The 14,280-nt window shown below is 48.7% G+C and overlaps 1 protein-coding gene across 2 annotated transcripts in view; it reads left to right on the forward strand.

The window, feature by feature from the left end:
- Positions 1 to 14,280, forward strand: part of LOC115659454 (butyrophilin subfamily 1 member A1-like) — a 151,661-nt gene that overhangs the window by 99,385 nt on the left and 37,996 nt on the right. Inside the window, exons 1-3 of one of the 2 annotated variants that reach the window (XM_030579619.1) lie at positions 3,853 to 4,011; positions 11,590 to 11,840; positions 12,719 to 12,833. In XM_030579619.1, the coding sequence (XP_030435479.1) occupies positions 12,815 to 12,833 (19 nt within the window). In that variant the 5' untranslated portion in view covers positions 3,853 to 4,011; positions 11,590 to 11,840; positions 12,719 to 12,814. Of the gene's footprint in view, positions 1 to 3,852; positions 4,012 to 11,589; positions 11,841 to 12,718; positions 12,834 to 14,280 lie in introns of those variants that run through there. The other variant, XM_030579618.1, reaches the window with a different exon arrangement.

Here is a 14,280-nt window from a genome sequence, read left to right on the forward strand (position 1 = left end):
CAGGGGATAAGGAGCAGCAGCACTTAGATAGGGGGTGGGGTCCTGGGGGGAAGCTAGGGGCAGGGGTCTTGGGAGGGGGCAATCAGGGGATAAGGACCAGTGGCACTTCGATAGGGTGTGAGGTCCTGGGGGGCAGTTAGGCGCAGCAGTCCCAGGAGGGGGCAATCAGGGGATAAGGACCAGCGGCACTTAGATAGAGGTTAGGTCCTGGGGGGCAGTTAGGGGCTGGGGTCCCAGGAGGGGGCAATCTGGGGACAAGGAGCAGCAGCGCTTAGATAGGGGGTGGGGTCCTGGAGGGCAGTTAGGGGCAGGGATCCTGGGAGGGGGCAATCAGGGGATAAGGACCAGTGGCACTTCGATAGGGTGTGAGGTCCTGGGGGGCAGTTAGGCGCAGCAGTCCCAGGAGGGGGCAATCAGGGGATAAGGACCAGCGGCACTTAGATAGAGGTTAGGTCCTGGGGGGCAGTTAGGGGCTGGGGTCCCAGGAGGGGGCAATCTGGGGACAAGGAGCAGCAGCGCTTAGATAGGGGGTGGGGTCCTGGAGGGCAGTTAGGGGCAGGGATCCTGGGAGGGGGCAGTTGGGGACAAGGAGCAGCAGCTCTTAGATAAGGGGTGGGATCCTGGGGGGCAGTTAGGGGCAAGGGTCCCAGGAGGGGGCAATCAGGGGACAAGGAGCAGTGGCACTTAGATAGGGGGTGGAGTTCTAGGGGGCAGTTAGGGGCAGGAGTCCCAGGAGGGAGAGATCAGAGGACAAGGAGCAGCAGCGCTTAGATATGGGGTGGTGTCCTGGGGGGCAGTTAGGGGCAGGGGTCCTGTGAGGGGGCAGTTGGGGACAAGGAGCAGCAGCGCTTATATAGGGGGTGGAGTCCTGGGGGGTAGTTGGGGCAGGGGTCCCAGGAGGGGGCAATCAGGGGGCAAGGAGCAGCAGCACTTAGATAGGGGGTGGGGTCCTGGGGGGCAGTTAGGGGCAAGGGTCCCAGGAGGGGGCAATCAGGGGGCAAGGAGCAGCAGCGCTTAGATGGGGGTGGGGTCCTGGGAGGGGGTAATAAGGGGACAGGGAGGGAGTGGATGGGGGCAGGATGGGGCCACCCCCCCCGGAGTGTCCTGTTTTTGAATGTTAAAATATGGCCCCTCTACCCTGCACAGTGCAGCTCTCCACTCACAGCACGCTGCAGCACGTGCTCCCCCCGTTCCTTTCCAGTTGGTAGTGGCCAAGGGAGTGCTGGGAAATGTAGTTCTTTCCCTGCTCCAGGGTTGGCTCTATAGGCAGGGAGCTAACCAAGGAACTACAGCTCCCAGGGCCCCCTGTTGGTTCTCAGCTCCCATACTGGATCCCTGCCGCCCCTGCAAATGGGCTGCCCCAAGCAGGTGCTTGCTTTGCTGGTGCCTAGACCCCCCCGATCCCATTGACATGGAGGGTCACTAGACACTGGTGTGTCTGAGCTCAGAAATATGCCGGTAACTGCGTATTTCCCTTCCTGGAAGTGACTCCTGTTGTTTGCTGAGCTAGAAAGATCCAATTGTTGGCATTCAAGTGCCGGAGGTTTTTGTGGGAAATGTTCCAATAAGGCGCCGATCTTGCAATCAGGCCCCTGAGCTGGTGGGCCGTGGGGCTTTCCTTGGGCATCAGTGCCCACCGGTGGTGATGACCTTGCAGGAGCAGGGTGTGTTTGTCTAAGGAGTGATAGTGAAGTCAGAAGCTAAAATCTAGGTTCAGGTGGAATCAGTGTTTCAAAGGCCTGAGTCTGATTTGCACTAAGGCTGGGTCTGCTGTAGAAAATGAGATGGTCACAACTCCATCACTCGGGGTGTGAAAATGCCGTAGTTAATGTGACCTAAGTCCTTGTGCAGACGGAGCTAGGCTGATGGAAGAATGTTTTCTCTTGCCCTCGCTAGCACCTCCTGTTGGTACAGGTCGTGTCTACACTGAAATGCTGCTGTGTCACTCTAGTGGGTTAGCTGTCGACAAGCCCTAAGGGGGCTTTGTGCCCCGTGTCACCAGCTCTCAAGAGTTCATCCTTTGTCTCGTGATATTTCATGTGTTTCCTAAAGCCCCAGCTCCTGGCATGAGGTGATGAGGTGAGGCTCTTGGCTTTTGTTTTCTAAAGAAAAGAAGTTTCTGGAACTTATGGCTGGACAGAAAAACTTGAAAATGTGACCTGAGAGTCTAAAAGTCTGAGAGACTAGAAGGCAATTAAAAGACTCCAACATTTATTGTTAACTATTAAGTTTATAAAATAAAGTCCAAATCCACATTTGGACTTGTGGCTTTCCATTCATAGCTAATTCATAGCTACCCTAACCCTAACCCTAAAAGTTTTGACTTCATTTTGGTTTTCCTTTTCTTTCAACTCCCGTATCCACATTTTAACTTGAACAGCATGTGGAGTTCTAACATTGTGTTCTACTGAATGCTCAGCAACTCATAGACTTGTTACTTTCATCACTGCAATTCCCATTAACTTTGTCCCATAAAGTCAGGCCCAGTAGTTTCTGTCATAGTTAACTGGCAGTTCATTAGCAGCATCGGTAGCACATCTGGATGTTGTAATAAATGCATCCCATGTAACTCCTCAATTGTGGCTGCAGCCCAGAGCCTGCACCCCCATCCAGAGCCCTCACCTTCTCCTGCACCCCAACCTCCAATTTTGTGAACATTTATGGTCCTCCATACAATTACTATACCAAGATGTGGCCCTCAGGCAAAAAAGTTTGCCCACCCCTGGTCTGTAGGTATGTACTTGTGCAGATAGTTTGCATGGGTTTTTTTACTGGAATTACTGCTGCATATTTCCTCCTTATTGATATCACTCCTCATTCCCATATCATACCATATAATTCCAAAGAACCCTCAAACTGCTTTCAGGAAGACATCTAAACATTATATTGCATATATAATCTTTACTTAGGGAAACATTTTGGCTTATATCAATGGCTTTCTCAAGTTCCAGCATATCAAACCTTTCATTCTGTATAGTATCTTCATGTTTTACACAACGCCATTCTCTCTTCTGCATTGGGATTGCAACAGAATTACATTTGAGGTTTACTTCTTCATTCTCTCCTTCTGTGTAGTTTAATATTTCCTTTACGAAAGTACAAACACTTCCTCTTCTACCTAGTTTTCAGTCTTGCCTAAATATATCCTGGAATTTTAAAAGCAAGCTTTTCAGCCAAGCATGTTTCCTAGACTCAGATGGTGGCTGGTTTAGTTCGGTATATTTTCTTTTAATTCTTGACCATGTGTTATGAAATAGACGAACATTCCAACAAAAGATTGTGATTCCCATATTAGTCATATTTCACCCTCACCCTCACTCAAGACTGCATGAATATGATCAATTGACAGATTGTAAATATACATATAGTTTTCTGCTGTCTTTGCTATAATTTTCATTTTTTTTCTGTTTTTTCCCTGGTTGTGATGTGCAATTTATAACTTTTATCATAAATGCAAGGAACCTCTCTTGTTTCACTACTAATATATCACTGCCTGTTGTGATGGTGTTGTGATATTTGCACCCCATAAGGCTTCATGGGAATATGCTTATGAATGTATATATGATATAATTGGAACATGTTTTATGCTACACATGCCATGTAATATATTTCTGTGAAGGCTGTGATCTACTGAATACATTCCTCCTATTTGTAGTTGTAGTGTGGCAGTGTGGCTCCCCTCCAGCCCAGAGGAGGAAGAGCCCAGCCAGAGACCAGAGTGGGTGGAGCTAAGGAGCTCTGAGCCCGCCCCTCAGAGGTCAGGCACCAATCTGGAACTATAAAGGCCGGCCCTCAGAGCTCAGTCAGGCCCCAGCAGCTGGAGTGAGCAGATGTCCCTCAGGGAGCTTGAGACTGGGAAACTCCTGTGACCCAGGGCAGCCACTCACCCACCCACCCTGGTTGGAGCTCCCCTGGGCCGACTATCCAGAGGAGCCACCGGAGCTACCACCCAGCCCTGGCCGTGATGAGCCCATGCTCCTGGACCCTGCTGAGGCCAATGTCAGGACCCAGGTAGGCCCTGGGGGGGAGTACAGAAGTAGCCTGGGGGCAGCTGACCCCAGTCTGGCTGCAGCCTTGCCGGATCCTATGTCAGTGTGTTGTGGCCAGGATCCCCACTGACTGAGCAGTGGATTGTCAGCCCCTGCTAGGGCCCCGGGCTTGGACGCAGTGAAGTGGGAGGGTCTGTGTCCCCCCTGCCACCCCACTCTGGGGTGGCAGACTCCCCCTCTCACTGGCCTAAGGAAGCTGAAGCTGGTTATTGTTGCTCAGCCCCGCCCTGAGCTTCCTGACTCAGTATTCATTGCCCAGCCTTGACCTAGGGCCAGGCTCATAACAGTTAGTACGGCTCAGTCCTGCCAAAGGACCTGAGCCCCTTGGCCCACAGGGCTGGCGATTGCCTTGAGGATTGCCGGGCTATTTTCGCGGACCCTCCAGTGTGTAGTGAGCCAGTGTGGCTCCCCTCTTCCCCCTGGAGAGGGTCACGCCCCGGCTCCACTTGTGTACAGTAGGCATGTGTCATTTTTGTACTTGAAGTTAGGAATACTGGCTGTATACTTGCTTGATTTCTATTGAGAAAGGAATGTGCAAATTAAGTGCGCAGTTAAGGACCACTTAAGCCAACAATGAACTTGGAGACACCAATCCACATCTGGGCTTTCCCAGGAATGTGGCCTAGCTGGTAAGAAACTCAGTCATGCATGGACAGGTGACTCCAAAACTCCATCTTGGAGCTGGACTTTGCATAGGAGAGAGAAGGTGGTCTCCCCCCACAAGAGGGAGTCTATTTAAGCCTGTGGAACAAAGGACAGTAATCACAGGGGGTGTGAGTGATTGCTGGACTGAGACTAGAAGGAGATTAGTCTGTAAAAGGAAGCTTACTGGAACTGGTGAGGTTTTTATCTGTATTAAGTTTTCTTGGACATGGACTTGTGTGTTCTATTTTATTTTGCTTGGTAATTCATTTTATTCTGTCTGTTACTACTTGGAACCACTTAAATCCTACTTTCTGTATTTAATAAAATCACCGTTTACTTACTAATTAGCTCAGAGTATGTGTTAATACCTGGGGGTGGGGAGGACAAACAGCTGTGCATTTATCTATCAGTGTTACAGAGGGCGAACAATTTGAGTTTACCCTGTATAAGCTTTATACAGGGTAAAACGGATTTATTTGGGTTTAAACCCCATTGGGAGTTGGGCATCTGAGTGTTAAAGACAGGAACACTTCTGTGAGCTGCTTTCAGTTAAGCCTGCAGCTTTGGGGCACATGGTTCAGACCCTGGGTCTGTGTTGGAGCAGACAGGCGTGTCTGGCTCAGCAAGACAGGGTGCTGAGGCCCCGAGCTGGCAGGGAAAGCAGGGGCAGAAGTAGTCTTGGCACACCAGTTGGCAGTTCCCAAGGTGGGTTCTGTGATCCAACCCGTCATGCCTATTTCTTCTGCAGTCTTTATCACGCTTTATGCAGTGAGGCTGGATCTGCACTTCCCCCTTGTCCTGTGCTGATTTTCTCTGACTTTTCCATCTGGTGTTTTCAGAGTCTCCCGATAACAACATATGTTATGTGGATGCTAACAATGTCGCCTGCATCTCTTTAGTTTGTCTTGCTTCTATATTCCGGACTGTGATTCCCACCAGAGTTACTACACTTTACCACTGCTCCTTCTGTACAATCTGAATAAGAATCCTCAGGGCCCCAGTTACTGCATCTCATTTTCTCTTTGCACACAGCTGCTACATGCCCATACCTTTGGCACTTGCCCCACTTTAAGGGAGTGGGGATATATGGCTTGGTGCTAGATACCTGACATTACTTTCTCAGGTACAGCCCTCCCTTAAATGTAGTCAGCGTGGCTGTGGATGGTATCTTTCTCCTCCTCTTTTACTAATTAGCCACTTGCTTACTAACACTCCAGCTTCTTCTGTGCTTTTGATTATCTCATCAGTCAGTTCCCATGGTACCCACCTATTACCCCCTTTCTGTTGGTCAAATATTGTAGTAGCTGGTAACTTATTTTAATCTTAAAGTTTGAGTTTTTAGCCATTTATCAGCTGTACTTTATTTTTCTATTCAATTAAATGATCCTCATCTTACAACCTTCTGGCTCTTACTATATCCCCTATGCGGGTTGTTCTGTATTGTGGGGCTTTTTTGTCTTTTTTAAAATCCAGTCATCTACAGTCCCAGGGTTAATGTTAACTATTCTTATGTCCTTGACCACTACAACATATTGGATTGTTTCTTTTTTCAGCTTTGCTTTTTGCCTAGGTAATCATCTCAGTCTGCTTCTATTCTTTTCTTCCCCAACTGTATCCATTCCCCCTCTCTATTAAGCTGCTCTTTATTGTACAGAATGACTTTTTGTGTGTGTGAGTGGTGGGAGGGGAGTCAGAAAATCTTCCATCTCAGCCAGCTCTCCTCTGCCCCTCCACCATCCAGCATAGCCCAGTCCTGCCTGTCCTCTCCTATTGCCTCTGCGATACTACTTTTATAGCAGCCACCCAATCTGGTTCTCCCCAGCTAGGGCTAATCTTTATTTACCTGTCTTCCATCGGAGTGCCACAGAATGGGCTAATTGGATTCTCTGGCTCCCCTTAGCCCTACCACAGACCTTTTATCCACCCCATCACAGCAATAAACATGTAACTTTTGCTTCTGTTTCCAAACTCATGTAAATCTTTGGGGTCAGTTTTTCAGATCCCCTGCAATTATGATTCATCCAAATATTTTGGGGAAATTCATTCCCCTCCTTCCTGAAAAAGAAAAACTATTATGGCAATTTCTGAATGTTGCTGAATGTTTCAGTGGTGAAAGAAAAGGTTAAGCAGTATTTAGAAAGTCTGGACATGCACAAGTCCATGCATCCAGATCTAATGTGTGAGGGTGTTGTGGGACTTGGCTGATGTGATTGCAGAGCCATTGGCCATGATCTTTGAAAACATGTGACAATCAGGGGAGGTCCCGGATGACTGGAAAAAGGCAAATATAGTGCCCATCTTTAAAAAAGGGAAGGAGAATCTGGGGAACTACAGACCAGTCAGCCTCACCTCAGTTCCCGGTAAAATCATGGATCAGGTCCTCAAGGAATCAATTCTGAAGCACTTAAGGGAGAGGAAAGTGATCAGGAACAGTCAGCATGGATTCACCAAGGGCAAGTCATGCCTGACCAACCTGATTGCCTTCTATGAGCAGATAACTGGCTCTGTGGAGGAGGGGACAGCAGTGGATGTGTTATTCCTTAACTTTAGCAAAACTTTTGATATGGTCTCCCACAGTATTCTTGCCAGCAAGTTAAAGTAGTATGGACTGGATGAATGGGCTATAAGGTGGATAGAAAGCTGGCTCAATGGGTAGTGATCAATGGCTCAATGTCTAGTTGGCAGCCGGTATCAAGAGGAGTGGGATCCTGGGGCCATTTTGTTTTCAACATCTTCATTAATGATCTGGACGATGGTGTGCACTGCACCCTCAGCAAGTTTACAGATAACACTAAACTGGAGGGAGAAGTAGATACACTGCTAGGATAGGGATAGAGTCCAGAGTGACCTAGACTAATTGGAGGATTGGGCCAAAAGAAATCTGAGGTTCAACAAGGACAAGTGCAGAGTCCTGCACTTATGACAGAAGAATCCCATGTACCGCTAGAGGCTGGGGACCAATTGGCTAAGCGGCAGTTCTGCAGAAAAGAATGTGGGGATTACAGTGGATGAGAAGCTGGATATGAGTCAGCCAAGAAGGCAAACAGCATATTGAGCTGCATTAGTAGGAGTACTGCCAGCACATGAAGGGAAGTGATTATTCCCCTCTATTTGGCACTGGTGAGGCCGTATTGTGTCTAGTTTTGGCACAGAAGGGGTGTGGACAAATTGGAAAGTCCAGCGGAGGGCAATAAAAATGATTAGGGACTGGAGCACATGACTTACAAGGAGAGGCTGAAGAAACTGGGCTTATTTAGTCTGCAGAAGAGAAGAATGGGGGGGGATTTGATAGCAGCCTTCAACTACCTGAAGGGGGGGTCTAAAGAGGATGTATCTAGACTCTTCTCGGTGGTGGCAGATGACAGAACAAGGAGTAATGGTCTCAAGTTGCAGTGGGGGAGGTCTAGGTTGGCTATTAGGAAACATCATTTCACTAGGAGGGAGGTGAAGCACTGGAATGGGTTCCCTAGGGAGGTGGTGGAATCTCCTTCCTTAGAGGTTTTTAAGGTGAGGCTTGACAAAGCCCTGGCTGGGATGATTTAGTTGGGGTTGGTCCTGCTTTGAGCAGGGGGTTGGACTAGATGACCTCCTGAGGTCTCTTCCAACCCTGATATTCTATGATTCTTCTAGGAGTCTGAGAGGTTCAGGCACTCCTGGGTGCTCACGAATATGTTTGGAGCTGGGTCCACAAAGGTTAATCTGGCCCTATAAGTTCCTGCTTCTTAGCTTGTGGAGAATTAAAGTAAACAAACAAACACAGACTACCAGACCTGTGAGCAAGTAAAGCTCCTCCCTTCCCTCGTTGGTCTGTGCCAGTTTAATAGCATAGACCCCACTGACCTGGGCAGTGGCTGAAAGTGCCTGTGTGGCTGCTCAGGGGCCTGGTGGAAGGGCCTGGGGTCTCAGTCTGGTCCCAGGGGTGGCAGGTGTCCCTGTCACACAAATGTAACCAGTGACATCTGCCCTTCACCCTTTGTCATGAGCCTTAGGAGGAAAGCCAGGGACTCGCTGGCACTGAGCCCCGTGGCAGCGGGCAGCCTGTGTGAGTGGGTGCTGGGGCTCTTGCCCTGTCTGGCTGAGGAGGATCCTCTGGCGACCCATTGTGGGGACCTGGAAGAGGCCACCTGGGACTAACAGCAGAAATTCAGTTGTGCTGGGGAAGCCGTGATCACTACAGATGCTGCTGGGGATGTGGCTAGTTCCTGGGTGCAGTGATGCAGCAATTTGGCAACACAGTTAATAGAGGTATCGCAGCATCTGAGCTGAGGAAAGCAGAAATGCTGCTTTGACTTCCCTCAGCCATGCTGTTCCCTGGATGCTGTTGGCTGAAGAATTTCTTCACGGGGAAGGAGCTCGCTGCTGTTTTTCAGATAAATGTGAATGCCCTGGCCCCACTGGAGCAGAGCTAAGGTAAACAAACAAACAAAAAGCCACATGTATTGTATCGTGTAATGTATGTGCTCTGACTGCAGGATGCTGAGTACTCAGCTGGTTACATAGAAACATGGAGTTCAGCAGTTGAAGATGCCACCTTTTGCACCTTCCTAAATAAATGGTGGCTGTATTGATGGATACCAGCCCTTCTGTCACTCCACAATATGAGCTTAGCATTTAGTGCATAACCCAGGTGAAATGCTGCTTCTTTAATAAGACAGAGTTTTACTCTTACACAAGATTAGAACCTAGTCATGTCCCTACCCCCTCTTCCTTTCATAGGAGGCTGGCATTCAACCCCCGGCTTAACAAGTCCTTTCAGCTGAGGGTGACCCACTCATTTGGGATGCGCTAAGCAGAGTTCTGCTCCCTTTTACTCAAACAGAAAAGTCAGCAACATTTCATTCAGTACTAAAGTGATTTGTAACCCAGCACCAGCCAAGGCTGGTCATTTTGAGCCACACTGCTCTGTGCTGGATATCTACGCAGAGTGGGTGTGTTCATGTAAATACAGTTTGCTCCTGAAGTCTCTCCCCCTCCCAGCTAGCTGTCCAGGGAGAACTCATTCAGACTCTGCTCACATCCTCCCCTCCTACGGCCGAGAATTTGTCATCGCAGCAAAGCCCACTCCAGATGTTACAAACTGCATGAGTTTTCATAAGTTAGCCTGTTTTCTGGCCTTATAACTCTGTCACACCTATTGAGTGGGCATGGCAGGGATAGGGGGAACTTCTTCTTGAGCTAGGGGTGGTAAGGGCAGGGCCAGCTCCAGGCCCCAGCACTCCAAGCGCGTGCTTGAGGTGGCATGCAGCAGGAGGTGCTCTGCTGGTTGCTGGGAGGGCGGCAGGCGGCTCCGGTGGACGTCCCGCAGGCGTCCCTGCGGAAGGTCCGCTGGTCCTGTGGCTTCGCCTGCGGGAGGTCACTGGAGCCGCTGGACCGGTGAGCAGCAGAATGCCCCCTGTGGCCTGCCGCCGTGCTTGGGGTGGCGAAATGTCTAGAGGCGGCCCTGGGTGATGGTTCCCTGCAAGGCATCCCTGCTACTGGTGCAGGCCCCTGCATCTTGGCTGGTGGGAGTGGCAAGCAGGTGGTCAGTGGGAGGGCCAGGCACCAAGGAACAGTGGCTGGCAAGGAGGATAGTCAGTGCTCAGATGACAGAGCCAGGGCCGGCGCTTCCATTTAGGCGGCCTAGGCAATCGCCTAGAGCACCAGGATTATTGGGGGGTGGCATTTTGCGGGGGGGGGGGCTGCAGGTGGCTCCGGTGGACCTGCTGCAGGTGGCTCCGGTGGACCTGCCGCAGGCATGGCTGCAGCAGCTCCACCGGAGCCACGGACGAGCGGACCCTCTCCGCTGGCCAGCGCGTGGGTCAGCGAAATGGCAGTGCGCCTAGGGCGCTAAAAACACTAGCGCCGGTCCTGGGCAGAGCAAGCCAGGTGCTTTCTTCCCCAGGTGGGAGGTGAACTCACACAGATGCACCTCAGAACCTTGGGTCCTACTGACCAAGGACAACCACTGTGAGTGGGTGTGGTGAGGGAGCAGAGAGGGGCACGATAAAGGATCTTTTGGTGTAGAACCCGAGGCAGAAGACACTGCCCCATTCAGTGGGTGTGGGTGTCCTGCTCACAGGTTTATGTTTATGCTGAATCCTATTTGCAGCATTTCCCCTAATTAATGTCGGGTGACTTCCTTCCTTTCGTTAAAAGTTTCTTTGCTATACTCAGACTCTGTGCTTGTGAGTGGGGAAGTTTTGCCTCTCGGAGGCACCCAGGAGTGGTGTGTAATTTTTCCAGGTTATTGGGTGGGCGCTTGAGCTGGTTCTGTGTTGTACTGTTGAAGAGGAACGTCTAGATATTGAACCCGGCCCTGGTTGCTGCCGACTCCACCTGGCAGAAGGGTTGCACATACTTATAGCTTCCTTTCACAGGAACCAAGCTGACACTGTCACCATCACATGGGCTTTTCCTTTCTCTGGAGAAGAGAGAGGAGCCCATTTCGAGTCTTTGATCTCTGATCATCACACGCAATGACCGCTGGCCTTCAAATGAGCATGAATTAGCACTTTCCTGCTAAAGTGCTTCATTTGCATTACATGATTATTTCTTGTTTGATCTATCCTTGTAACTAAATAAACAATGTGAATGTTTTCTATTACAGTCTAATAGACTGTATACAGGATACAGAGAAGTGAAAACAATGCATGTGACATCTCGCGGTTTTCATGAAGTTTAAACACCAAATTTACAACCATTTTGATCTATACTAATGCACAAGTGAACTGGCTTGGGGCTTTGGCACAAGCTGGCACCTGATCTTCCAGCATCACAGTAGCCAAGCCAAGAACAGGGACTGAGACCCCATGCGGATTGTCACAATTGTGTGTGTTTCTTTAAAAAGAGCTGTCTTTTTTTTTTTAAATATCACAAAACCATGTGACTTTTCTGAATTCCTCCTGTGTGCTTTCAGTTTCACCTTCACCCTCTCACTGCAGTAGAGAGGGGCGTATGAAATGCTGATTAAAAATCATTCAGAATTAAAGTCTGTAAGATCTGAGGAACATCAAGGAACTGGGGAAAAGCTTTAATGCCCTGAAACAAAACTGGAAATATGTAATGAAAAACAAACAAACCAAAGGCCTTCTGGTTTGACTGAGGAGGGAGAAGCTGGGAACTCCGCACAGACTGACTCTGCTGAGAAGTTTCTGCCAGTTTAAACAGGTAGGTGAAACACAAACACACCTCCTCTTAGCTGTATTTACATGTGTTTATTGCTGTAATTCAGACAGCAGCATGTTCCAGCTTTAAGTACAGGCATAAGGGGCCAGGAATATCTGATAATTAGCTTCAGCTTTGCCACTGTAGTGAATGGTGGTCCTGTCTCTTTATACTTCAGGGGTAATCAGGGGACCAGATGTTATCACTAGGGGGAAGCCACATCCTTCTCGTGTGAGAAAGCGATCTGTGATGTAAAGGGGCAGCACAGAGCCCTGAGCAACATTACTTCAGCACCTCTGGGGTGCGTGAGGAAGGGAAAGAGGGATCTCTCCACTACAGGGTGTGCCTCAGTCCCAAATTAGGCTGGAGAACTGACTGTGAGAGTTAGGGATCAGAGGGGGAGCCATGTTAATCTGGATCTGTGAAAGCAGCGAAGAGTCCTGTGGCACCTTATAGACTAACAGATGTTTTGGAGCATGAGCTTTCCTGGGTGAATACCCATCTCGTCAGATGCATGTAGTGGAAATTTCCAGGGGCAGGTATATATATGCAAGCAAGCTAGAGATAATGAGGTAGTTCAATCAGGGAGGATGAGGCCCTTTTCTCACAGCTGAGGTGTGAAAACCAAGGGAGGAGAAACTGCTTTTGTAGTTGGCAAGCCATTCACAGTCTTTGTTTAATCCTGAGCTGATGGTGTCAAATTTGCAGATGAACTGAAGCTCAGCAGTTTCTTTGTCTGGTCCTGAAGTTTTATTTTGCTGCAGGATGGCCACTTTAAGGTCTGCTATAGTGTGGCCAGGGAGGTTGAAGTGTTCTCCTACAGGTTTTTGTATATTGCCATTCCTAATATCTGATTTGTGTCCATTTATCCTTTTCCGTAGAGAGAGAGTTAAGTTATACTGGATTTCTAGGACCCAGGCCCATGATGGAGGAGGATTCCCCCTCCCCCAAATCCTGCTCTTCAGCTGCATAGTCTGATGGCTGGAGAGTCACATGGTGAAATAAATTTCTTTATAATAAATAAAAACCTCAGAGAAATAACTCCCCTCCCTGCCCCCGTTCTTGGGCCTGACCCTGCCTGCATTGACGTCACCACTGTCTTGAGTGAGTGAAGGATCAAGTTCTTTGTGTCTCAGTTTCTGTGCCTGCCAAAAGCGGGTTATTAACATTCACTCACCTGCTGCAACAGGGAATGGCAGCGAGCGAGTTCTTCAGTCCTGTGAAGTTGTAAATTGCTAAGAAAATAGGAAGATGTGGATTTAGATCAACATTGTCTATTTGTGAGAAGGTTCTGAAATACGCTAATGTCCCTAGAGGAATCATTCCCGTGACCTTGTTGAAAATATTTTTACACATTCCAAACACTGGATCATGAATTGTCAGACTTCTACGTTTAACAAACTACAAAATAGACAATAGATTCTAGGGTCAGAAGGGACCAATGTGATCATCTAGTCCGACCCCCTGCACAAAGCAGGCCAGAGAACCCTACCCATCCACTTCAATAACAAACCCCTAACCTATGCCTGAGTTATTGAAGTCTTCAAATTGTGGTCTGAAGACCTCAAGCTGCAGAGAATCCACCAGCAAGTGACCCATGCTCCACGCTGCTGGGGAAGGCGAAAAACCTCCAGGGCCTCTGCCAATCTGCCCTGAAGGAAAATTCCTTCCCAACCCCAAATATGGCGATCAGCTAAACCCTGAGCATGTGGGCAAGACTCACCAGCCAGCACCCAGGAAAGAATTCTCTGCAGTAACTCAGATCCTATCCCATCCAACATCCCATCACCAACCACTGGGCATACTTATCTGGCGATAATCAAAGATCAGTTGCCAAAATTAGGCTCTCCCATCATACCATTCCTTCCATAAATTTATCAAGCTTAATCTTAAAGCCAGATATGTCTTTTGCCCCCACTACTCCCCTTGGAAGGCTGTTCCAGAACTTCACTCCTCTAATTGTTAGAAACCTTCGTCTAATTTCAAGTCTAAACTTCCTAGTGTCCAGTTTATACCCATTCGTTCTTGTATCTACATTGGTACTAAGCTTAAATAATTCCTCTCCCTCACTAATATTAATCCCTCTGATATTTATAAAGAGCAAGCATATCCCCCCTCAGCCTTCTTTTGGCTAGACTAAACAAGCCAAGCTCTTTGAGTCTCCTTTCATAAGACAGGTTTTCCATTCCTCGGATCATCCTAGTAGCCCGTCTCTGAACCTGTTCCAGTTTGAATTCATCCTTCTTAAACAAGGGAGACCAGAACTGCACACAGTATTCCAGATGAGGTCTCACCAGTGCCTTGTATAACGGTACTAACACCTCCTTATCTTTGCTGGAAATACCTCGCCTGATGCATCCTAAAACCGCATTAGCTTTTTTAATGGCCATATCACATTGGCGGCTCAGTCATCCTGTGATCTACCAATACCCCAAGGTCCTTC

The sequence above is a fragment of the Gopherus evgoodei genome, chromosome 11, assembly GCF_007399415.2.
Source record: "Gopherus evgoodei ecotype Sinaloan lineage chromosome 11, rGopEvg1_v1.p, whole genome shotgun sequence".
Classification (NCBI taxonomy): domain Eukaryota; kingdom Metazoa; phylum Chordata; order Testudines; family Testudinidae; genus Gopherus; species Gopherus evgoodei.